The following is a 26407-nucleotide window of genomic DNA, read 5'->3' as shown; positions in this document are numbered from 1 at the left end:
GTGCTTGACTTGAGGTCTGGATATTATCAGGTACCCATGAAGAAGGAGGATCAGGAAAAGACAGCTCTCATCTGCCCTTTGGGGTTTTTCCAGTTTACCAGAATGCCACAGGGAGTCACAGGAGCTCCTGCTACTTTTCAGAGGCTGATGGAGAAAACTGTGGGGGATATGAATCCCAAAGAGTGTCTAGTGTATCTAGATGACCTAATTGTTTTCGGGAAGACACCAGAGGAGCATGAACAAAGATTGCTAAAGGTGTTGGATCGACTTCAAGCTGAAGGCCTGAAGCTATCAGTGGACAAATGCCGATTTGCCCAGAACTCTGTCACTTATGTGGGGCATATAGTCTCCGCTGAAGGAGTAGCCACAGATCCTGCTAAAATTGAAGCAGTGTTGAATTGGCCAAGACCAGATAACATCAGTGAGTTGCGGTCCTTTCTCGGATTCTGTGGTTACTACCGAAGGTTTGTGAAAGACTACTCAAAGATTGCTCGAGAGTTACATGACCTACTGAAGATTACCTCTGACGTAACGGGTGCTAAGGCACCATCTCCTAAAGACCCCTTTGGAGAGAAATGGACTTCAGGATGTGAAGATGCCTTTCTGACATTGAAGAAGAGACTTACAGAAGCTCCTGTTTTAGCCTATGCAGACCCTGAGAAACCATATATCCTCCATGTGGATGCCAGTATGGAAGGTCTAGGGGGTGTACTGCACCAAAGTTATCCAGAAGGATTGAGGCCGGTGGCTTACATAAGTAGAAGCCTTACAGGTGCAGAGAAGAACTATCCAGTCCATAAATTGGAATTTCTGGCACTCAAGTGGGCCATCGTGGATAAGCTACATGACTATTTGTATGGAGCAACATTCGAAGTAAGGACTGACAACAATCCACTTACCTACATTCAGACTACAGCTAAGCTGGATGCCACAGGACATAGGTGGTTGGCTGCCTTATCAAGCTACAGTTTCAGCCTGAAGTACAAGCCTGGGCCCAAGAATGTCAGCGCAGATGCCCTGTCCCGCAGACCTAGACTCCCTCCTCACCAAGAAGAAGAGGAGTGGGAAGAGATCCCTGGGCCGGGGGTAGGAGCCTTTTGTCAGATGTATGTGGTGGCCGAGAGTCAAGAAGAGTTTGCCGAGCTAAGGGGGATAGACTCCATTAGCCACTCTCCAGAAGCCGTGCCTGAGGTGTTCCATGCTCCAGTCATGCTTCAACAGTGGTCCAGTATAACCACAGAAGACAAGAAGAAGGCTCAAGCGCAGGACTGGTATATTGGGATAGTTATCAGAGCAATAAAGACTAAGAATCCTAAATTGCTGACTTCTCTACCTGTGAGTCAAAGAGAATTATACCGAAGAGAATGGAGCCGACTACATCTTGAAAATGGAGTACTCTATAGGGTCGTGAAGTATCATGATCACCCTGACAGAAAACAATTGGTACTACCCCACAGATACCGTGGCATGGTCCTGAGAGCTCTCCACGATCAACATGGGCATCTCGGGGTGGACAAGACCTATGGCCTAGTACAAGATCGGTTCTATTGGCCTCGCATGAGGGAACATGTCGAGCAACATGTAAAGACATGCAGGAGGTGTATCCAGAGGAAGACCCTACCTGTGAGAGCTGCCCCTATGGGTCATCTGAAAAGTACGGGACCCATGGATCTTGTGTGCATGGACTATCTCGGCATTGAGAGCGATACAGCGGGAATTGGAAATGTGCTGGTGGTAACGGACCATTTCACCAGATATGCTCAAGCCTTCCCCACTAAAGATCAAAAAGCTGTGACTGTAGCCAAAGTCCTTTGGCAGAAGTATTTTATTCACTATAGACTACCCAATCGGATACACTCTGATCAAGGTAGAGACTTTGAGAGTAAGTTGATCAAGGAGCTGTTGGACATGTTGCAGGTGCAGAAGTCCAGAACCACACCTTATTATCCGGAGAGTGATGCACAGCCAGAACGGTTCAATAGGACCCTCCTAGATATGCTAGGGACTCTCAAGCAAGTCGAGAAGCGGTCTTGGAGTAAACATGTGGAAGCCATGGTCCACGCATACAACTGTACAAGGCATAAATCTACAGGGTTCTCACCCTATTTCCTAATGTTTGGAAGAGAAGCTCGATTACCGATAGATGTCCGTTTGGGAGTGTCTCCTGATGGAACAGATTCAACTTCACACTTTCAATATGTGAGGAACCTCAAACAAAACCTTCATCGGGCCTATGAGTTGGCCACCCAAGCGGCAGCAAAAATGGAAGAACGGAACAAAAGAAGGTATGATTCTAAGGTGAGATATCGGGAGATTCAAGCAGGGGATAAAGTTCTCCTCCGGAATCTAGGTGTGCCTGGAAAACACAAACTGGCTGACAGATGGAAAGATACCCTGTTTGAGGTTGTGTCCAAACTGGAAGGACTGCCAGTGTACAACATTAGGGGCCCGGAGGGCCGAATAAAGGCTTGGCATAGAAACCATCTGCTTCCAGTTGTGTATGCTGATGAAGAGGAAGAGAGTAGTGAGGAACTGGAGGAAAACCCAGCAGAGAGTCCTGGAAATGGGACAGAGGAGACCCCGGGAACTCCCAGTGCAGAGGATCAGTGGTGGTCATCACCCGCAGAAGAAACACAGCAATTGCCTCCTTTAACTCCGGTGGTTCCACAAAGTCCCGGAACCTCTCCTGGGTCACAAAGTCCTCCGAGGTTGAATCCAGAAAGTCCATGTTTTGTGCCTGGAACTTCCCTTAGAGACTCTACTTCGAAGGCAGGAGTCGAAGTCCCACAGTTGATGTCCCAAGATCCTCTCCCACAGCGAGAACTGAGACACAGCACCAGAGTGCAGCAACCCCCTAGGGCCTTAGTTTATGATAATATAGGAGAGCCCAGTTATGCCCCGCTGACACAAGCAGCATCTAAAATGGCCACTTTCCTACATGCACTAGCTGAAGTGGTAAATGTTAGTGACTCTTTACCCTAAATAAATAGCTAGCTAGGATATTACTGTGCCAACTGTACTGTATGTATGCTAAACATTTTTCTGTTGAATTTTTGTTAAGCCCCTGGCTCGGACTTGCCAGTGGAAGGCAAGTATTTTTCAAGGGGGAGCATGTAACCCTGTGAAGTTACACCGGCTGCGTTATCTGAAATGCCCAGTAGATGGACTCAGTATGCTGTTAATAAGACATTGAGCATTGATCACATGACTGGCTGAAATGAGTCACATGGTTAGTGACATCATCGCAGGTCCTAAAACAACGCTGGCTGCACAGCTCAAAAGAGGAAGGTCCTGGAAAAGTTTCTGGAAGTTACGATTTGCTCAGCCAGAGAGAGGACATGGGTCTGGCATTGAGAGACTGCAGCACAGAGATAGAACTTGAACAAGAGAACTTACTTCACCCAAGATCACACCTGCTGAGAGAGGGATCTGCTGGCAAAGACAAGCATTGAGTCCAGACGTCTGGTGAATCCAGTGAAAGGAGATTGCTGCGGACTGGCATGGTAAATGGTGTTGTGAGGGTAAGTCAAACCTCTCCCTGTATCACCACAGGGCACCTGTCTCCTCACCACAATAAAGACTCTGAGGTCCAGTGACGGACATTACACAGCTCAGGCTGCTTCAGTGAACCTGCGGAGCAGGACTTATAAGGGCCCCAACTCTCCTATGTGCACCAACAGCCATTAGGGCGAAGATAGGGGGTGGGACGCAGGTGTGCTAGTGAGTGGGTGAGGAAGAATCCACATTACCATGTTATTTGTGTTACTTTATTGTATTTTCCTATGTATGTTGGTTCATTTTGTTACGCACTATATAAAGTTAATTCCTGTTAGGCTGTGTCAGTCTCATTTGCACCAAGTATGTTCCCAGTGGAGCCTCACATCCCTACCTCGGATGTTCCACTGGGTGGAGGCACTGCCGCAGACATGTACCCCAACTCCCAGATAGCGGAGGCTCAGGATCCGCCTGTCAGGCATAGTGAGTTAACTAGGGTTAGGGACCCCAAAGACACTAGGGGGCACCCCCAAAACCCCATTACATGTGCAAGCACGGCCACCGCTGCTGGATTGCAGGGTGGTCGTATCCATGGATACAAGAAGTGCATAATAGGATGGAAAAATGAATCATGCCAGCAAAGGAGGCAATATGGACAATACCATGATAATGCCATTTGATGAAGAAAAACAACCCCCTTTAAGTAAAGACTGTAAGCTACCCTTTGTTCAACTCCACCCTGGTCTCCTACACCTCACCATTAAGAGCACTCCATCTTCCTTTGGCCAGAAGACCCCACTAAGAGTGTGTCCCACGGAAAATAACTACTATTCCTATTTGCAGCCCCAACATTACTCTGCCAGCTCTGGGAGTGAAGGAATAGGACCCAGTCACCATGTGTACCATGAAAACTACAACTCCCATCCTCCTCTCAGCACTACTGCCTGGTAGCTGCAAATAGGTCAAGCAGAAATCCATGTGCTTGCCTCCAAAACAATTCCATTCAGATGAAGGGAAATCACTTAGTATGTATTCTCCGAGCCCTATGGATGTTATCACTTACTTTCCTAGCAGACTTTAATTTTTGCTGCGACTACTTAGAGCTGGTGAACATTTATTATATGAATATCACAATAATAGTATCCGGGAAGTCTCACCTTCTTACATGACAGTTCTGTGTTCTGAGGACCAGACATGGTTATCCAACCTTTAAAACGCTCTGCAGATTCATGGAGAAGAGTCTGTATGCTGCTGTCCAAAACTGCAGAGAAATCTCTGGTCTCGCCCCCTGAACTCACACAGAGATCTTCCAGGGACAGGGGGCTGGTATCAGCAGCTAAATAGGAATTGCGGGACTGAAGCATCATATCATGAGGGATCTGCAGAACACAACAGAATATACACTAGTAATGTGCTAGCGGTTCATGGTAAATTATGGCTGTGATCATGTACAGTATATACAATATGTTAGCTTAACAACCAGCGGCTTACAAGCCAGTCTGGCTTTTAGGACCCTTGGCAACTGCTGACCGTGTTGTGCACCAATGATAAGCGCTCTAAAAGGGGCGACACTTGACATCCATTCCCTTGTCTGCTTGTCTTTTATGGTAGCATTACAGAGCAGCAGTGTGACATTAACATTCAGAGAATCTTCAGACAAAGATGCATTACAGATAGGAGGCAATTAACTGATTTATCTTTTTTAGTTTTAGAAGATCTGGTTCAAGCAAAGGTTGAAAATGTGCACGCTATGAAATAAATGAATTAGCCAAGTCATATGCCACCCACTAGTGCAAGTAAAGCACTTGATTTTTTTTCTTGTTCAGTGCAAACTCTATCTAGCATTGAGCAGGAACTGCAATTCTGTCCCTTTTTAAAAAAAATGGGAGTGTTGCAGTTCTCTGCACATATGCGCTTGGGTCCTCCTTTATTTGGGTATGGGTTGGGGTCCTAGAAGTTGTGTCATTGTGATGCCACTTAGTAGAATAAAATATAGGGATGTATGAAAAAAATAAAAAGGGAAGAATCAGTAATGTTACTATTTTTTTTTTTTTTTTTTATAAAACACGCCAAATACGGACATCAAGACCTTGAGGCGTCAGGCACACAACCGTATGTTCAGTCCGTATCTGATCTGTATTTTATGCAGATTGGATGTGGACTCATTAATTTCAACAGGGCCGCAAAAGATATGGACAGCACACGGTGTGCTATCCGGATCAGTATGACCATTCTGCAGACCCACAAAAAGGATAGACCAGGTCTTATTTTTGTCAGTTGAGGCCAGTGATTGGTTGCAGTGGTCATGTGAGCAATGAATACATCATCATGTAAACACAGACCAGAGAGGCGGCTCTGGAAGTGGTAGAGGGTTAACTGGCGAGTATAGGATTCTTTTATATTATATCACATTTAGTGGCCCTGGACTAATTTTTTAATACTTCGGAATAACCTCCTCTAACAAATATACAAGCTTGGTCGCTCCTGTTGTGGGTGAATACCTAGCAAGATTCCTTCTGGATACTACTCAGATAACACACATATGAATAGGTGTAGTGGAAGTACCTCTGGTTCGGAGGAAGAGTTATAGTTACTCAATAATAATATATAATATATCTGGCATTTGTGATTTTCTGACAAAAAGAGAAAAGCATGGATCGCACATCTACATACTATGCATTGATCTAATGCAAATCAGCATAATCATTAAATCAGTACATGAGGTACTTTGTATATTTTTTGCTGAAAATGCATTGGCCTATTCACCACGTCAAGGTGACCTGTTTTGAGTGGGTCCTTAATCTAAAATGGCAGAGCACCACTCAGCTACCACCACCACAACACAGCAACTGCAGGCAATGCAACCCAGCAGCCCAACAACACCCCTGCTTTAACCTTGACGTGTTGAGTGGGCTTATGCTTTTTGATCACAAATTATACAAAGCACCTCATGTAGTGTTCAAAAATTATGCTGAGAATGCATGTCATTTAGATATACTACCCATGCTTTTTTCTTTTTGTCAGAATAGTACACTGCTACATTTTCTTTTCATGGTGTCATCACTCCTCCCATTTGGCTTAGGGGTTTATAATGAGCAGGAGTCTGCATAAGGCCACCTGCGGAATACATGCAGTTTTCCAAGTGGATTCCCGTGCGGAGACAGCAGGGGTGTTGTTGGGCTGCTGGGTTGCACTGCCTGCAGGTGCTGTGTTGCATGCAGGGGCAGTGGTCACAGTGTGGCATGGTGCCATTTTAAAATAGGAACCCACTTGATAGAGGTAATCTTGTTGTGGTGAGTGGGCTTATGCCTTTTTATCAAAAAGTATACAAAGTACATCATGTACTGTTTATAAATTATGCTGAGAAGCATTAGATCAATGTATGGCATGTAGATGTAGGGTCCATGCTTTTTTGGGCTTTAGATTATAATAGATTCATGAATATTTGGTTGAAATCTTATTTGTCTCCTCCTTTTACACACTGGGGTCTGTAACATGGCAAACCCTTATCTCTCAGCTGGATATTTGAAAGTTCAGAAGACAATAATGCTGGAAACAGATAATTTCTTCTTCAAGTTATCTACGGGGCATAGTATGCCTTTGACCTATAGATGTAGCCACCGTTATTTGGCAATCTTAATGCGTTAATGAAAAATAAAGAACGCTGACTACATCTGTAATATTTATGATTCTTTTGGGGATGGAAATCTCATGCATTATTTGTCAGATTATGGGAACTAGCTTTAGGGTTGATCATCAGTTGTATCTGTTTCATAATGATGTTCCATCAGGTTGGGAAGGAAAAGCAATGGGTTGAATCCAAACAATCAAAATTGTCAATGTTCTTGGAAAGCTCATGTTTCCCCAAAACTTACACAGGTCAAGAGTGGGGCCCTTATATTGATAAGATTTAGAGTCAAGGAGATAAAGATGACTTCTTGAATATATTAAGCAGTAGGTACAATAAATGATATGAAGTTCTAAGCTGAGAGCTGCACCCAGGAAGTGGGAATTGTAATTTTGGTCTTATCCAAGTTATGGATGTTATGTACATTGGAAATGTACTGTATTAGAGACAAAAAAAAACCAACTGTCTTCTCACTAACCTGGAAGAGCTTCTTGCATTCTGTGATCATATGAAGCAGTCCTTGAGTGGCAGCCATGTTCTCACTGAGATCCTTGTGATCTGGTTTTCCAGAGGCCCCTCTCTTCTGCCTGATCCTGATAGATAAATATACATGCTAACTCTGGGTTAACTATACAGGCAAACAAAATTATATATACACAATTCAAATTTTGCCTCTTATCTGCCCTCAATACCCCATAATTAAAAAGTGAAAACAGAATTTTAGAAATGTTTGCAAATTAAAAAAGGAAAAACTAAAAGTTTGCATGGACATAAATATTCAGACCCCTTGTTATGACACTTGAAATTTTAGCTCTGGGAGCCTCCCGTTTCTCTTCATCTTTGAAATGTTTCTACACCTTGATTGGAGTCCGCCTGTGGTAAATTTAGGTGGCTGGACATGATTTGGAAAGACACACCATTTTCTACATAAGGTCTCACAGCTGACAATGCATATCAGAAAAAAAAACAAGCCATGAGGAGGAAAGAACTGCATGTAGCACTCGGACACATGGTTGTGTAGAGTCACAGATCTGGAGAAGAACATTTCTTCTGCACTGAAAGTTACCAAGAGCACAGTGGCTTCCATAGTTCTTAAATGAAACTAGTTGGGAACAAAACGGAAAATCATAAGGTCTTGAAGGGGTTAAACCAGTTTTAATAAATCTCGCTCAATGATTCTGTTTTCACTTTGTCATTATGGGATATTGAGTGCAGAATGATGGGAGAAAACGTATTTATTAATCTTAGTAAAATTTTAGCACAAGACCGCAAAAAACGTGAAAAAAGTGATGGGTCTAAAGACTTTCCGAATGTATTGTACATAGAGGATGACATGATCATTTATTCATTGGTCTAACACTCATTCTTGTTTGGAATTATTTCAGAACCAGCCAACTATTTTATGACTAAACGGATGGATGGAGCATACATATGCGGTATACAACTGACAGGCCTAGGAAGCCCAACCTGCAATCAGAGTCTTTAAACATTAGATCGAAGCTGGAAATAAACCCGAGTGTAGGTTGCAATCTAAAGGTTGCATCTGTAAGGAGCTAGAAGATATTACAAGTCTCATACCGTATTCATAACCTTCACTTCTAGTGTCAGCACATTCTGTACACGGATATCTAATAACAAAACAGGAGAGATGACCGGCCATACTTCTTTTCCCTTTCTTATTACTGACAAATCCTCCCACCAATCTTCCAGCATTGTTTCACCCCTTTCTTAAAGGAGAGATTATAAATTCAGCCAGCAGGTAAAAGTACAGATATAGCCAAGCTAAAACTGACTCTGATAACATGGCACAGTGTTATCTCGGTTATCTTGTGACAAAAGCCATTGAAATCCATTGAAAAGTCAGTTAACATTATCTGGCCATTCTTTACTTAACTCGGTAACCATCAGGTTTTGCTCAGCTGCATCTGTATTTCACAATAATGAAATGGATTTTAAATTTGGCTAGCAGATGGCATCATCTAACAGTGACATTGCAGACATTCTAAACTTGGCCAGCAGGTGGCAGCATGTCACACTGTTGCTGCAGAAATTATAAATTTAGCCAGTGGGTGGCAGCATCTCACAATGGTGCTTGCCTCCTGCTCATGTCCAGGAAAATTTGAAAACTGGAAAAAAAGAGACTGCAGCTTGGACAAGGTAAGGCTACTTTCACACTAGCGTTCAGGGCTCCGCTTGTGAGCTCCATTTGAAGGCTCTCACAAGCGGTCCCGAACGCATCCGTACTGCCCCAATGCATTCTGAGTGGATGCGGATCCGCTCAGAACGCTTGCAGCGTTCGGGTGTCCGCCTGGCAGCGCGGAGGCAAACGGATCCGTCCAGACTTACAATGTAAGTCAATAGGGACGGATCCGTTTGAAGTTGACACAATATGGCTCAATTTTCAAACGGATCCGTCCCCCATTGACTTTCAATGTAAAGTCTGGACGGATCCGTCTGAACTACTTTCACACTTAGAATTTTTTCTAAACTATAATGCAGACGGATCCGTTCTGAACGGATCCAAAAGGTCTGCATTATGGGAGCGGATCCGTCTGTGCAGACAGCAGACGGATCCGCTCTGAACGCTAGTGTGAAAGTAGCCTAAGGCTAGCTTCACATCACAGTTTGTTTTTGCATTCTACTGATCCATCAGGAAAACCGAAAACAAATTATTTATTTTGAGCATCTGGTATCCTCAGTTATGCTCATTTTGCATCCGTTTTAGCCATTTCGATCCGAGATCCGTTATTTTGGATGGCAAAAAAGTACTTTGTGGAGGACTTTTTACCGTCTAAAATAACTGATCTCAGAAATGGCTAAAACTGATACAAAATAAGCATAACGGGTGCTTAAAATACAGGATCTGTTTGTTTTTTTGTTTTCTGTTCCTCTGACGGAATAAGAAAAACGCAAAATGAAATGCTGATGTGAACCTATCCAATGTATTCTACATGGGAATAAGGGGGGCATATACAATAAATATAGGGCAATAGGCTACAGTGTATATTGCAGGAACATGGCTGCACCCATTACTGTAATTGACACATGGGTATATGAGGCGAATTGCAGTTCCTGCAGAGCGCTGTGTAAATGATGGCACTGTGCTAGCAATCAGTAAGGGGGCACTATATTATGGAGGCCTGTGTAAGTGAGTAAGGAGACAATTACTGTCTTGAGTGCTATAGCTATTACTCTATTTGCATTCTATAATGCCCCCAAAAAACTCAGGCACCTTTCTTGGGGTGGGAAAAGCATCTCAGAAAGACAGAATGCAAACATGTGCCCCAATGTTCTGCAGTCTCTCACCTGAACATTTCCATATCTCATATTAATTAGAATAGAGATGGCTCATGGGCAGCACAAAACCGAATATAGAAAGACTCAGAAGGCATTATCATCCTCATTACCACATGCTATATACAACCTTTGGGAGAATCCTGTTGTGGTAAAAACCTAAGAACTGTGCCTGCTGTTTGCATATCTACTGTAACTCCCATCATCTGCTCAGTCGAGAGACATTCATTCATAACTAAAACGGCCTGGTCATTGCCTTCACCATCCGCCGGGCCTCCAACTATTCTCCTGCCTTGCACCCTGCTACACATTCACCCAACATCAAGGGAACCACAACCACTATCATACAGGATCCCCCAAAAAGTCCAGGGTGTGCACCAAGAGGAAGAAAAGGTGCACTCTCCCATCAATGCAAGGTCTGGGGAGCACCAGAGTGAGGATTGCCACAGTGGAGGCTACTACTCCCATCCTTGCCATGTCACCACTCTCATCCTCCTAGTTCTCACCTCCCCTGTAGGCTCACTGCATGCATAGCTATGTATTCCATTCTCAATCTTTTAACCTCCACCTGGATGCACCAGCCATCTCGTCATCAGGCAGCATTCAGGTTAAGGGGCCTCTTTTCTTGACAAATGTGGGACCAGCACCTTTTAGATATTTATGGTATATCCTGGGGACATGCCATACATTTCCAAAATAGGAATAATCTTTTATGTAGCGAATAAATGAGGTGGAGAACAGGATAAGAAGATATCTGCAAGAAGCATCAGCAGAGAGGTCCATACCGAGGAGAGGTGGTCTCCTTCTTCGATATGTTGAGATGGAAAACAGAAGGTGCTAGACAAACAGCCAGGTTCCCAGGAGTCATCTGGTTCTCTTGTGCTGAAGAGATATCACTCAGAAAATACAGTAATGTCTGCAAGACTTCTCGGTTCTCATCTGGCATCAGTAAAATTGCAGCCTGCACCGCCCGCAACCTCTGATCTTTGGGTACATCTGGAGAAGAGGCAGAAAAAAAAGTGTCAGCCAAGGATCCCATTCAGAAGAACGATGATTTCAACCTGTTACAAGTTATACTTATAAACTATATAACAATCTGCTCATCTCCTGCTCTATAACCTGCTGCCTGCACATCGGACAGATTGTTCAGTCTGACTTACAAACCGTGGGATAATGTACTGCAGGTTACAACAGGCAGCACCTGCAAACATGGCCACATACCCCTGAATAAGTAGTCGCACCATACGCTGCATCTAAAGTTATAGCAGTAATAGATGTGCTCACGCTGGTAAATCTGCAGGAAGGTTTCGGTCAGCTTGCTGGTAAAGATAGGTTCTGGCAGGTCTCGGAAATACTGCTTCAACAAATCAGCCACATCATAAGCCGACTGCCCCACATAGTTGACGTTGTCAGGTGAGGATTCATTAATTTGGCGCAGAACTTGAATCCGGGACTTCACACCAGACTTTCTGAAGATCCCAACCTGAAGAGGAACGATGAAGGAGTTTACAGCAAGGCTTATACAAATCCTGTATTGCATGTATCTTTGAATTCTAAGATAATGGTGCTAATCATTACTTATATAGCACCAACATATGCTGTTGCGCTTTACAACTGGTAAAGTAACATAAAAGATAGTAATCAATACACAGGAATACATAATGAGACAAGCGCATGCTCATTAGAGCATACAATCTACAGTAACCGGAAGGAGTAACACAATAGGAAGCTTGTGCCGTGTCCGCCAACATGGATACAACATGCAGAGTAATGCATTGTGGGTAGCTAGTTTGAGAAATTTGTGACTACTTTCAAGTTGTGTACAAACTATGGACTATTGTCGTGTGAAAAGGGAGATTCTTAACAATCCTTAAAATCCTTTACATTTCTCACAGGAGCAGACAGGCTTATAAAAGAAAGAAAAAAGCTGCTAAAAATCCCCCGATCCAGCATTGTGATTCCAGTCTCTGGGGCTTCTGGTCCCTGTCAGATCAGAGGACGTCATGTTCATCATTCGTGTGACCACTGTACATCAACACTGATTGGCTAACCAGTCACAAGAATGACAAACGTGATGTCATCACTTCCAGAGCAACAGGGCTCGGGAGCCACGGGGACTGGACCCACAGCACTGGAAAGGAGGGACCTATAGCAGGTGAGGTAAAGGGGTTGCCTCACTTCAGCTGATGTCATTTATCAGGTAGATGTGAAAAATACAAAGCACTTGCTAATGTATTGTGATTGTCCATATTGTCTTTTTTGCTCGCCTGATTCATTTTACAAAGGTGTTATACACAGCTGGTATCCAGGGGTTACGACCACCCTGAAATCCAGGAGTGGTGGCCATGCTTGCACACTGTAGGAAATAGCGCCAGCCTTCGTGCATTTGAACAGTTCTGGCCACTAGAGTCCGGGGCCTTTTCCTATGGTGTGCAAGCACGACCATTGCTGATGGATTGCAGGGTGGTCGTAACAGCTGGAAACTAGCTGTGTATAATGTGATAGAAAAATGAATCCAGCCAGCACAGGAGGCAATATGGACAATCACAATACACTAGTAAGTGCCTTGTATTAACTTTCTCTACATTAAATAAATGCCATTTGCTAAAGGGAGACAAGCACAACAATAAAAACATACATCTAAAAAGTGTTTCCTGTGATTTTTGGGTAAATCTGCTACCTCAATAACAAAGAGGAGTTACCACCACAGAAAAGTCCACAGCCAGATGTGTATTATCCATGGTGCGCACATACCTGGTCTAGGCACTGGCTGCGGATATAGCGCATAGCTTGCTGGATACACTGTGGTAGAGGTTGTCCTGTCCTTTGCACATTTATTATTGGGGGGACCCCAAACACAGCTCTTCCTCTGTAGTCCAAAGGCTTACTTCTTTTCATAAATTTAGGGACAGTCCTAAAAACGATATATTAATATGGATTATAAGCTTGTTGTGTCTAAGATTCATGAGAAAGAAGTATGAAAGACATACCGTACACCCTACACAAGCACATCCCAGGCTAAGGAGGTAATAGTACATACCTATCCAGTATTACTTGTCACTCCCACGTCATCAGGCAGACGTGGGAGTGACAAATTTGTGTTTAACCACTAGGGGGGGCACACACATCATTCTAAGAGATTATGGAAATATAAAGGGCTCTCTGTCCACAAACTATATGTGCACTATACTTGATAGATTTATCATGTAGACGGATAACATTATATAGTAGTATGCTTGTACCGTAAATCTATCTCGTTCTATGTTTTGTACTAAGCATTTGTCCAGGTATAAAAGAGGTCGCAGGACCCCCTTCTTGGCACTGATGCTGGCCCCTGAGTTGAGCCCCACATCTATGAGCTATGAATCATTTATATCAGATCCTGTGTCTGAAATCGGAATAACCCTTTCATGACAGACATAGATTTAACAAGTTTGGGAGTAGTCAGAAGGTGCATATTCACTGAAATCTTCATGATCTGGGCACATATTCCTTATGGTTATGTTCACACTGCGTAGTGCAAAGGCTGAAAATTACTTGTATTTCAAGAGAAATCCACATCTGTTTTCATCATGTATCTCAGTTTTGCTGATTTTTTTTTTTTTTTACATGTATTTGATGCTTATTTTGATGTGTATTTACCATCTCCCATTGACTTCAATGCATAATACAAGTGGAATATATATACTAAGCAGTGACATCAATATTTTTGTTGCACTACGACTATTTGAAATCAGCTGCGTACATAATAAACTATAGGGCGTATTTCCCATTAAAACCAATGTTTGTGGGACATATTAGATGGGCAACTATAATGTGAACATTATCAGGTCATCTAGTGCCGCAGCAGAAGAGATACCGCACACAAACAGCGCCAGCACCAAGCACACCGCCATTTATTTTGTATTCTGCACCAGTGTGACGGAGGCTAGGCTGCCATAGTGTCTTCTTGTCGAGAGGCACTGTAATGGTAGAAGAAAGCTACTCACCATGCCCAGCCCTGCTTACTTGGCACAGAGTATTTCTCCATGATGGCGGTAAGCCTCAGTAAGGATAACTTCTGCAGGAGATTGAGCTGAGCTGCCGATTGCCTGTTAATCTCTAGGGATGCAGAGCTGAGGCTTGGCCGGTGGGAGTTCTGGAAGCTGTGCCAGCGTAACTTCCTGCCGGGGAGAGAGTGTCAGGGACAAAATTATTCGTCAGATCAACCCGGCTAAAACCTAACCAAACCAGGAGCGGCTGGCTCATCTTATCCCTCTATGTCCTGCCGAGGACAGAAGAATGACCGCTCTGCACAAGTGCAAACTGTATACAGCATGGCAGGTTTTGACAAAATATTCCATGTGTGAAGGTCCACTTCTAAAGAGGACTTGACACCTGTCCTGACTGTCAATTTCAGTGGCCGCTTGCATTTCTCCCTAAACGATGGAGCATTTTTACTTACATCACTGAGTTGTGCCATTCCTCTGTTATTCTTCAGTGTAGGGACATGCCCTTTAGACAAAGAGGGATGGAAACAAACAGCTGTCAGTTCATCCTTTTCTGAGGGGAATAACTGAGGAACTGCACAATTCAAAGTTGTAAGAACATATTTTGTAGAATACATGGGGATACAAGCATTTACAGGCATGTAGGAGAGCTGACCATTTAAGATTGTTAACTATCACAGAGTTATACGAAATTCAATGTCAATGCCCTGTGGCTAGTCTCCAGAAGATGAACCATCATCACCAGTCTGCAGGTTGCCATTTAGAGAAGTGTCTGTCTGTCAACCAAGGGAGGTAGACTGTAAGAAAACAGCATGTAGTGTCTTTGTGGTCTATAGCAGAGTCACAGTATCTACCCCACAAACAGAAACAGGGTAAATGCCGACAATGCCATGAACGCACAGTCTCTCCAGGAAATCTGAGTCACAGGAGTTAGGCCTCCTGCACACAAACGTATGCGCCCCGTGGTCATGCTGCGGCCCGCAAAATGCGGGCCGCAATGCACGAACACCGTCCGTGGGGCAGCCAGCAGCGGATTGCGGACCCATTCACTTTAATGGGTCCGCGATCCGGCCGTTCCGCAAAAAGATAGGACATGTTCTATCTTTTTGCGGAACTGAAGTACGGGACGAAACCCCATGGAAGCACTCCGTAGTGCTGCCGTAGGGTTCAGTTTCGTGCTTCCATCCCGTACCATTCTGTATCTCCGGATTTGCGGACCCATTGAAGTGAATGGGTCCGCATCCGTGATGCGGAATGGCCACAGAACAGCGCCTGTGTATTGCGGATCCGCAAATGCGGTCTGAAATACGGCAACGGGAAGCACACGTTCGTGTGCAGGAGGCCTCAAAGAAATAAAGTTGTAATCTGATGTTTCATATGAAAGAGGGTGACCAAGTGTGGATCCAGATCACCAGATCATCATTCTGTCTGCCTTGAATAGTGACTTAAGTGTATATGAAGGAACATATATGTATTTAGAGACTGGGTACAGAGGCCATGCTAATCTCCAGTAGCACTAGGACAAAAGCAAGCACTTAGAGCAGCACCAGTGCAAAATAAATGTACTTTTAAATGATTAAAAAATAAGTCAAACAACAAAAACAGAGGTGTGAGAAGGTGAGTACTCTATACAGACGCAATACACACATGTAACCCTAAACATATGCAGGAATAAAAGCTAGTTACAACAGTACACATACACAAAATGAATACCCTAAACATATATATTTTTTTAAGTTTCAGGGCAATCATCAGTCACCGACCACCAAAGCACATTTTGCAAGAAATGCTTAATCGGGGGTGTTTGGTGACCAGGCGCAGCGGTGCTGCTACACTCCTGGGACATATTACGTTACAGTAGTCACAAGAAGAAATCGAAGTGTGGATTGGCGGATAATGTCCTGGGACATGTTACCCTCGTGCCTGGGTCTAGTAACACCACTGGTTCAAATTCTCACAAGATTTCCACGATAACACTCCTCCTGATGGACAGTGGAAATTTCAGAGGCCCCAAGCATGTAACCATTGCAGTATAGACGAGGAAACAATCTTCACAATTTGTTTGCACTGTAAAAAATCAGTTCTGTAGTATTTCCTTACAGCGGTTGTTTACCCTTTACTAATTGATGGCCTATCCTCAGGACAAGCCATCACTAGCTGATCGAGGGGAGAGGGGTTTGTCCCACACCCCGCTAATCTGTTCCGGGGTAGATCTGTTGCTGGAAGTTAGCCCCAGCACCATCAACCTTGCAGCAGAGGGAGCTCATTATTGACTTCAATGTCAATAGCTGATTGACGGGGTCTGACGCCCTGCAACTCCACCAATCAGCTAGTGATGGCCTACCTTGAGGCTGGACAACACCTATGAATCCTCTAGCTGCAGCTATATAAATAATAATGTAGAAGTTCTCACACAGAGAAAAATTAGATTTTTTTGTACTCCCCGTAAAATCCTTTTCTCGTAGTAGGCATTGGGGGACACAGCACCATGGGTATACGTCCAACTACCACTAGGAGGCACTAGACACAAAAAGTGTGGGCTATACCCTCTCCACAGGCACGAGGCTATTCAGTTTGTACCAAAAGCAGTAGGAGAGAGAGAAGAAAAGCAAGGAACCAACAACTCCCGAACCGGGAAAGATCAAGAGACCAGCCCGGAGAAGCGGAAGTAAAAACATAGGGTGGGATCTGTGTCCCCCAATGCCTACTACGAGAAAAGGATTTTATGGTGAGTACAAAAAATCCAATTTTCTCGTGCATGGCATTGGCGGACACAGCACCATTGGACGTCCCAAAGCAGTCCCCGAGGGTGGGAAAAGAACAGCCATGCCACCGGTTGGGCATACAGGTGCAGGAGAACCATGTGACCCAACAGGAAAAAACACGGAATGGGCAAGAGGTTCCATAACAAGGAAGAAACCTCAAGGAAGAAGCAGTGAAGACTGCCAGCACCCCAGGACAAATGCCTGGAAGAAAATCCCAAATGCAAGAAGGCAAAGGGGAACACCAAGCTCAGCCAAGGGCTGGAGAAAAAAATTCGGACAGCACCGCGTGTTGGAACTACCTAACGCTCTAAATTGTCTCAGACCCAAAGAGCGAAAAAACCTGTAGCCAACCCCTGACAGGCCAGAGGAGCAAGGAAACAGGGAAGCCAAACGAGTGAGGGAAGCCATAGCAAGTCTCACATGTGAAGGGAGCAGGTCTCCCCTCACCGCAAGGCAGGTGAAGAAGTTAAGCGCCCTATTGAAAGGTGAAAACCCAAGGCTGCTAGAGGAAACCGCCAACCCTTGGAGAAGGAGGTGGTTGTAGGCAAAGGCCAGGAAAAGAGAATGATAAGACCTGCGTCCCAAAAACAGGAGACGAGGCTCGAGCCTCTGAAAACAAGTTATCACTGTGAAGCGTAAGACCAGAGGAAACTCTGGGCATATGAAGTATCAGGGAAAAAAAGAACCAGATACAGGCCCAGGAAATCTCAGCAGGGACACACTGGACTGAGAGACATGGGAGTAGAAGGAGAGTAGTCCAACAGCCTAAGGAGGAAAGGTTCTACAACAGGAGGAGGTCCCTCCCGAAGGAGACCATACGGCGGAATTGAAAACCGTAGCACTAAACCACTCAATACCAGGTACTTGACGTGGGAGGATGGGAAAAGAGACACGAATCCCAAGAGGACAACAAGGCTATTGGAACCCATAATGGGAACAATCAACCCCCCCCCCCCCCAAAAAAAAAAAAAAACGATTATCATGCAGAACCTGAGTGGTCAAATGAACGGGGACAGGGACTCCAGAAAGGAGTACCCGGAATGAGCTCACAAGGAACCAGCAGCTGAACCACGAGAAGACAACACAAGCCAGAATATCCAGGAAGGGTGGAATGAAACTACCATAGGGAAAGGGACATTGGCCATGGACAACTAGCCATTCCAAGAATAGTGACTAGCAAACTGTGTATATTGTCCCAGAGAGGGCAAGTACAGCAGCTTGGGATGTACCACTAAATCGACAGACATCCATATGCATAAGGAATGCAGAAGTCGCCAAGAAAAAGCCGGGTGAGACTACACAGAAATGTAGAAACCAGCTGCGACCGGCATACTGAAAACTCCCAGAGGGGAGAAAGTACCTGACAGGTGCAGACAACGGCAAGGTCCAAGGGGACTGCCCCTCTGTCATGTAGTACAACTAAGCAGAGAATATAAGGGAATACCGAGAACACCTGGACCCAGAAGGAACTACGGGACCCTGTCCGATGCCAGAGCAATCAGCTGAAAATTCACCTACCAGGCAGGTGTGTGGCGCTCAGTGGTCCTGTCCCTGACCCGTCAGGGAGGACGTCCAGCGACGATAAATGCCGTTGACCCCAGAAGGATTCCGTGTGGCAGAGGACATCCAGCGATGACCAAAAACTGCTGCAGCGGCCGGTGCTCACCAAGCTACGTGCCCCAACAAGGTAGAAGATCCAGTGGAGATCACTGTACTCCACCAGGAATGGGCCCCTCTGTAATAGGAAACAACCCGAGTACTCCTCTATAACATGGGGTAACGCGGAGCGCAGCATACCGTAGTACCTTATAGAGATGGCAACAGCAACCCTAGCACAAAGGCCAACAACCACCTGGCCATGGTGTAGGGAGCGTGGTTGTATGTGGACCACCCACCGGATCAGAACAGATCAGCCATTTACTGGAGCAACCAAAAGTAGCACTAGACCGACAAGGTGGGGGTTGGGCTGTCCCACCCCTGCCAGATATGGTAACCATGCACATGCTGAACCAGGATGGCCTGTTGTAGACAGTGCCTTGAGAAGTACAAGGAGACCATTGAGCACGACAGTAACGGAGTGGCAGATGTATGGAAGAACCAAAAGGATGGAACCAACATCCGCAGCACAGATTAGAACCCGGGGGCAGAAAGCACCCAGTAATACAGAAACTGTATGGGCCACAGATTGCACCATAGGGCCCAGCATTTGGGATACTACAAACACACGCCTAAAATATAGGTAAAGTGGCTGCATGTTGCACTCTAAGGAGAGTGGAAACATAGCCACAGCATCTGGGAATGCGACAGCATTTGGAGGGTACAGGTCCTACATTTAAGATCGGAGCAATGTGGCTGCATGGTGCACCCTATAACCAGAGAGGTGCAACAGCTACCGCGTTAGCAATGGTACCTATATTCCGCCTGGGAAGGGGAAAATAGGGCAGCACGGAACCACAAAGAACAAGACAGGTGAACACTACAATCAGGTAGGTGCAACAGCCTGAAGGAGGCGCTCTATTTCACCTGAAAAAAAGGGAAACAGGGCCGCATAGTACACCATAGAGCCAGACAGGTGTAATGGCTGCAGCATCAGAGACGGTGCAGGCAATCTACCTATGAAGGGAGTAAGATGGCTGTTTGGTGCACACTATGATGAGGTAGGTGCAATGACCACAGCAATTGGAGGAGGCCTCAATATCTTGTCCGGTAAGGGAGAGAAAATGCCACATGGTACACCATAAAGCCAGACAGGAGTAACGGCTACAGCATCCGGAGATGGTGCTGGTACTCCACCTATGAAGGGATCAAGGTGGCAGCTTGGTGCCCACTAGAACCAGACAGGGGCAATTCTAGGGCAATTGGCCTCTATATCTCGCCCGTAGGGAGAAATGTTGCAGCATGAAACACAATAGAGCCCGCCAGGGGTATTGGCTACAGCATCTGGAGATGGTGTAGGTACTCTACCTATGAAGGGAGCAAAGTGGCTGGGAACAGACAGGTGCAATTCCTACGGCAATTGAAGGCGGCCTGTATATCTTGCCCGGAAGGGAGAAATAGTGCCGCATGGAACACCATAGAGTCAGCCAGGAGTAATGGCTTCAGCATCTGGAGTAAATGTAGGTACTCTACCTATGAAAGGAGCAAGGCGGCTGGAAACAGACAGATATAATAGCTTTTTCTTACCAACCTACAGGATGCGTTTGCCTGAGCTATCAGCTTGCCTAGAACAGGGACCCCCTGTAATGAGGTAGAGTGGTGAACACCAGCACCAGGATGGGGACCCGGTGGAAACACTTAAATGTGTAGAGCATAGCCCCTGGTATAGGGGAACCAGGAAGGCTGGTCAGGTACAGCCTATGGCAGTGGTGAAGGTACCCCCCTGTTAAGGAGAAGGCGTACGTACCAGAGACACCACGTAGGTGACTCAGTATGCTAAACACGGGGATGGCTGCCTTACCTGTGCGGTTGAATATCTGCGCAGTCAGGGGAGCACCATCCGAAAATCCGGGATACCAACCCTGGATAGGTGAGGTTCCTCCATGCACGTTAGTCTTGACCTCCCAGAGGGCTTCTGTATGGAGGAAGACCGCCTGATGCTCTGTTCCGAGGGAATCTGTGCAGAGGTGTCCCCAGAGGCAACGGATGGGGTGACAGGAAAGGATTAGTCACCAGCCTCAGGCCTGTCCTGGGGAGGACCCGAGGATGCCGAGGAGGGGTGGAACCCTGTTGAGACCACCCGAGGTTGTACTGTGAGCTACCCCTTGCCGGACCCGGTATTTGAGCGTGCCCCATCTGCAGGGAGGACCCTGGGAGGGCAGAGGTGGCCGCAATTTGGGTAGGTAGTGGTCCAGCGACTCCGCCAGGGATTGGGAGAGTCGGACCAGGTTCCCATGGCTTTGACAGGGAGGGAGTCCATTCAGGGGGGACCTACACAAAAGGAATGGTCAGGGGACACGATGGGGTCTGAGAAGAGGTACTGCACACAAGCAGGGACAGGCTGACCGCATGGCAGCCTTCGTAGACAGCGGACGCACGTGAAACACGTGGCGATCTGAGGAGAGGCTGGGAGAGGAGACCCTCATAGAGCAGCCAGCAGAGGCTGTCTTATCTGGACCCGGATGCCATGCTCCCCTAAGAGGTGCTGCAGCAGCTATAGAGGTGGTCAGGAGGGCTGAAGGAGAAATGAAGCAATTGAGGGGGGGGGTAGCCACCCCCTCCAACAGAAAACCCATGTTAGACCAGGAAAGGGTGGAGGAGATAGCCCCTCCCGGGGGCCGTGCTGGGTGGGAAAAGCCCGGCAAGCAAGGAGGAGGGGCCGGGAAGGTCGCGGCCTAGCAGGCCCAAAAGCCAGGGCCTCGATTTATGAGGCGGCCGGGAATGGAGCGAGGGGGCGGGGCGATTCGCGGCCGACCGAGGGCCCTCCGGACCCACAAAACTAGGCGAGGAGGGTAGGGGGGGGGGAGAAGCGACGCCTGGGGATGGGCGGATCAGGGCAAACGGAGCACCTGGGAACAGGCCATGGAAGTTGAGGCCTAGTCCCGGCAGAAGCCGGGGACTAAAGTAGCGGGGAAGGCCGGGGAGAAGACGGTGTGGCCAAGAAGGAGAGAAAAACCAACCAAGGGGGAAGAGAAAGGAGGGGAAACAAGAATATAACCCCCCACCAAGAAAAAAGGGGTGGGTTGTCTTGGAGGAAGATGGAGGCTTCCCAGGACCCCTGGCTAAGGTGGATCCCACCCCCCTGGCCACAGGAGGGAACCTAACCCTGGGGCAGGGACATAGGGACAGGGGAATATACTCACCGTCCGATGTCTACGAGGGACAGAGGAATATACTCAACATCCGATGTCTTCGGGCGCCGCAGGGTCACCCCTTCGGCAGACTCAACACGGGAACTGTGGGAATGCCGGCAAGCCACTGCGGATACAGTCTGTGGGGACTGTGTGACCGGCGATGGTACCGAAGTACACGCCCGCAGGGGGGGGGGGGCAACTAAAGTGGAACACGATGGAGCCCCAGCCTGCAGCAGGTATAACGGTGGAGAACACGAGACCTGCAAAAGAAAGAAAAAAAGAATAAAAATAAAAAAATAAAAAAGCAGCAGGACCTGCAAAAAGAGCAGGACAGGTCTGCCCCCTACGGACACTAGACTAAAACTGAATAGCCTCGTGCCTGTGGAGAGGGTATAGCCCACCTGGGAGGAGCCAACACTTTTTGTGTCTAGTGCCTCCCAGTGGTAGTTGGACGTATACCCATGGTGCTGTGTCCCCCAATGCCATGCACGAGAAAATCAGCTCTCCGCTCTGGCTAATACAGGGGCTCTATTCATCCTAAACCTCTTCATGTAAACTGAGGTGGTCCATGCAGTACTACTTAAAGAGTCCTGAAAGTTAAACTACATGAATGAAGGCCGAATCGACTGTAAGGTGACAAACATGACAAACATAGAAGGTTAATAAAAATTATTATTCAGAAGGTACTTTGTGCATTGTAGTTCTGTTAACAATTATACTTGAAACATTACAATTGAGTTAAGTGTATTCAGTGGCTCTAAAGACTTTCTACAAGTGTCTACTGCCCACTCACCTGGATGGCCTGGTTAAGGATGCCCCCACTCCAGAGTCCCTTCTCTCTCTCATTTCTCCTTCCTCTGTTTCATTGAGAGAATTGCCCGTGCTGTCAAAGTCACTGGCTGAAGTGCCAACATCAGAAATTGATCTTTCTTCATATGCAAGGTGACCAATTTGCTCACCTCCAGAGTCTGTTTCTTCTTCATCAAGCTCAGGACACACAGTTCGTGACCACAGCTCCACCATCCTCTGTAGTCCCTTTACATGATTCAGAACATCATCCAGATGACCAAAAAGATCACTACTATCTCCAAGTTCTAAGATATCCCCGCTGCCAGTCAGTGAAGCAGGTACGTTGTCATATATGCTTGAACGGCTTCCAATAGAACTATATGACCCTCTTCTCTGTCTCCCTTCTAGCCCATGAGAGTCCATACTGCTACAAACAGAGTGTCCTAAAGATTTGCTACCCATTTTCCAATTTTCCAAGGGTACATGATTTGTAGGACATAAACTTTCAATCGAAAGAGACCTTGGGAAAGTTCCAGGCTTATGGTCCATCGGGATGCATACTAGACGATCTGATTTTTGCGATAACCTGTGATGCATACTATCCTTTCCCAAAATATCATAATCCTCCAAATAAACCCCCCTACAATGACCATCCAAATGTGGCTTTCTGATACTACCAATAGATGCACATTTAGTCCTATAACCTGGATGAAGAAAATCTTTGTCATATGCATGAATGTCCACATCATTATCATCAAACAGGTTGTGGAAATGTATTTCATCTCTCGGAGACTGTTCCCGGTCATCAGAAATCAATGTTGCAAGATCCTTTTTGTCCTTATCCTTCTTACGCAAAGACTCCATCCTTTTGAGAAACCCCTTGGTTTTCCTTTTCTTTGATTTTTCCTTCAACTCTCGACGATGAGAAGCCAGAGACTGGTCGCTGAGACTCCGGCATGGCTTACTGCCAGACAGAGAACAAGGTAAAGTGGCTAATTCTGCTGGAGGTGTAACTACTATGTCCATAATACCTCTGCTGCTTCCTGCACTACGCAGAGAAGTGGCCTCCAGTTCTGTGCTCAGGTCTGTTAAGATACTATCCCTACTGGATGTACTTTTCATGGTGGGTGGCCCATCAAATTTCGGAGAGAGCAGTTCAATAGAGTCCAGTCGAGACCAGCGTCCCTGGTCCCTCTGGAATGCCCAGCGATCACTGATCGCACATTGATCATCATCATCAGAGTCTTCAGTCTATAAAAAAAAATAATAATAATCCATTTAGTGACCCAAAATGATATCTCCTACCTAGGCATGTAACATCTCACATTTATGACACATGTAGATATCTACATACATATATCCACTTACAGTCTGTATTTTAGTCCTCCACAATTCTCCTGGTTACTACAGAATCTAGTTCAGAAGCTTGTAGACACATCCCTCAAGGCCTTTTTACACAGACCAATTGACCGGCAACAAAGCGCTGAGCAGAGGGAAGAGCTGAATTTACAGGCAGCAAACATGCCCTGTATGAGGATTACTCCCCATACAGATCATGGTCTGCTGGCAGCAAAATCCCTGCTAACCCAGGACAGACTGCTGCCCAGAAACTGATTTTAGGTGGCACATAAAAGATGCAATCTCCTGATGAACAAGCCTTTTTAGTGGCTGATCGGGCATATTTATACAGGGCACTTCTAAGAAATGATAATTCCCCCATAATTGCCCAGATCCTAGGCTCATGTAACAACTTAGCTGAGTTGCTGTGGCTGGGCATGGGATATGACCTAACAAGGGATCAGTGCAAGAGAAGTCAATATATGTATGCAGAGTTCCTCCACATGAAGATTATATCAAAACTGGGAAAAGTGAACCTGTGCTTAGACACTGAGCACTTCCCCACCTTGTGACTTTAGTCCATGCTATGCCACTGAGATCACCACTTGCTGGCTGGATGAGACACACTGTAGACCGTACATATACTTTCATGTGTGGTACATGCTTTATTCTTCCTCAAGTTTATCCTGTCTCAGAGGTGTAGTTAGGCAATCATTCAGTTCACTGTCCTGGCACTGTATCCAAATACCCCCATCCACCCGTGGGCACATGCTCCACCACTACACCTCGATCTGTGCTAGACGATGACATGGACTGTGTGTGAGCATATTAAATAGGATTAGTCTCTGTGAAGGCAGGTTTGTTACACAAGGATGGCCATATGTGCTTTACATGTCAATTTCCACATGTTTTTTTACCAGATTTTGTTTATACAAGCCTTTGTTGGCTTACCTGTTTTCGGTGATAATGGACATCCAGCCTCACAGATGTGCATGAATTTAGGGTCATTAGTCGCCTGCAAATAATAAGACATTAATGCATCTTTTTTGACATCACTATCATCCACCTGCAGTCTGTGAAGTAATAGGTTAAATCCTTTAGCACAACCTGTGCTGACATTTAGCCGCTCTCTGGATTAACAATACTAAAGATATTCTTTTAACCCTAGCTAGTTCTTGGCGCTTGCGAAGTCACATGCCAGCATGGTTCTCATTTCATTCCCTGGACTCAGGAAGGGTTAAGCTAGAATTCAGGCCAGAGAGGAAATCCCCATTTCAGGTTCCAAGATGATCTTCACTAAATGCCACCCTATCCCACAGCTTTACCAGGCCGTAAGTGGAAAGTCATGTTATAGCCATAACTTCTAGGGACTCCAAACACATTTTGTAGTCTACTATTCACACAACACTATGCTAAAGGGTCTCTAGCTGTGGTGGAACTAGAAATCTCAGCATGTTCCGACAGGGCGTTTGTCCTATCAGTTACATCATAGGACAGCAAAAGTCTTTACAATACGTCCTGTAAGAATAGCCTACAGTTTACCATTCTTGCAGCTTACAAAGCCTCTGCTCTCCTAAAAGGTGCAGATTAATGGAGTGCGGGTCTACGGCAAAGGCGCAAATTCCATCCAGTACAATATATACACGAGTCTGATTACTGTTCATATGTGAGGTTTCTACATCCATCTCACTAATGTTCTTCAGTAATTATACCCTGCAGTTATTGGGATGACAGGAAGAGGAGCAAGTTACTAAACTATGGAAAAAATAAAAAGACTGAAGGGTGGGGTGGAATGGAGAATGAGTCACTGAAAGGTGTCCGGGAGAAAAACTGTATGTCCAACAGAGGCATAAATTGTATTTCCACTCATCAGAGCCAAGTGGCCACTGAATATATACACAGACTTGTGCTCAGGTAAGTGATGTCCTTACATGGAACGGACCACTCTGTTCCCAACCATGCTCACAAAAACAGCCCAGTGCCTTTTATCCAGCGATTTGTTCATTACTGGAAACCGTAAGAAAATAGTCATTGGAATCACTGTGTAGACTGTGAGGAGGGCAGAATTCAGACTTCAAAATGCCCTAGTGCCTGAAGATAGATCGACACCATGTGACACCAATCCACTAGTCTTGTATCTAAATGACCTTGCCAAAGAAGAGTGGCTCCGCCAACTTTTTTTTAACCCCTTAACCCGCAGCACCGTAAATATACGGTGTTATGCGTCTGCATGTGTATTGAGCGGGCCACTGGAGCAGGCCCACTCTATACACAGCGGGTGCTTGCTGTATCAGAGCCGGCACCCACCCGGACTGACCG

At 45.9% G+C, this 26407-nt stretch overlaps 1 protein-coding gene across 5 annotated transcripts in view; it reads right to left on the bottom strand.

Moving 5' to 3' along the window:
• The window catches only part of STARD8 (StAR related lipid transfer domain containing 8), a 279975-nt gene that overhangs the window by 35556 nt on the left and 218012 nt on the right, over positions 1–26407 (bottom strand). For 4 of the 5 annotated variants that reach the window (XM_040442137.1, XM_040442136.1, XM_040442139.1 and 1 more), the window contains 8 exons: positions 25040–25103; positions 22755–24001; positions 14407–14580; positions 13172–13331; positions 11702–11900; positions 11203–11413; positions 7602–7716; positions 4653–4874 (listed from right to left, as the gene is read on the bottom strand). In XM_040442137.1, the coding sequence (XP_040298071.1) occupies positions 4653–4874; positions 7602–7716; positions 11203–11413; positions 11702–11900; positions 13172–13331; positions 14407–14580; positions 22755–24001; positions 25040–25103 (2392 nt within the window). Of the gene's footprint in view, positions 1–4451; positions 4563–4592; positions 4875–7601; positions 7717–11202; positions 11414–11701; positions 11901–13171; positions 13332–14406; positions 14581–22754; positions 24002–25039; positions 25104–26407 lie in introns of those variants that run through there. The other variant, XM_040442141.1, reaches the window with a different exon arrangement.

The sequence above is a fragment of the Bufo bufo genome, chromosome 8, assembly GCF_905171765.1.
Source record: "Bufo bufo chromosome 8, aBufBuf1.1, whole genome shotgun sequence".
Taxonomy (NCBI): Eukaryota; Metazoa; Chordata; class Amphibia; order Anura; family Bufonidae; genus Bufo; species Bufo bufo.
The sequence above is the reverse complement of the archived record's forward strand: the minus strand, read 5'-3'. Positions and strand labels throughout refer to the sequence as shown.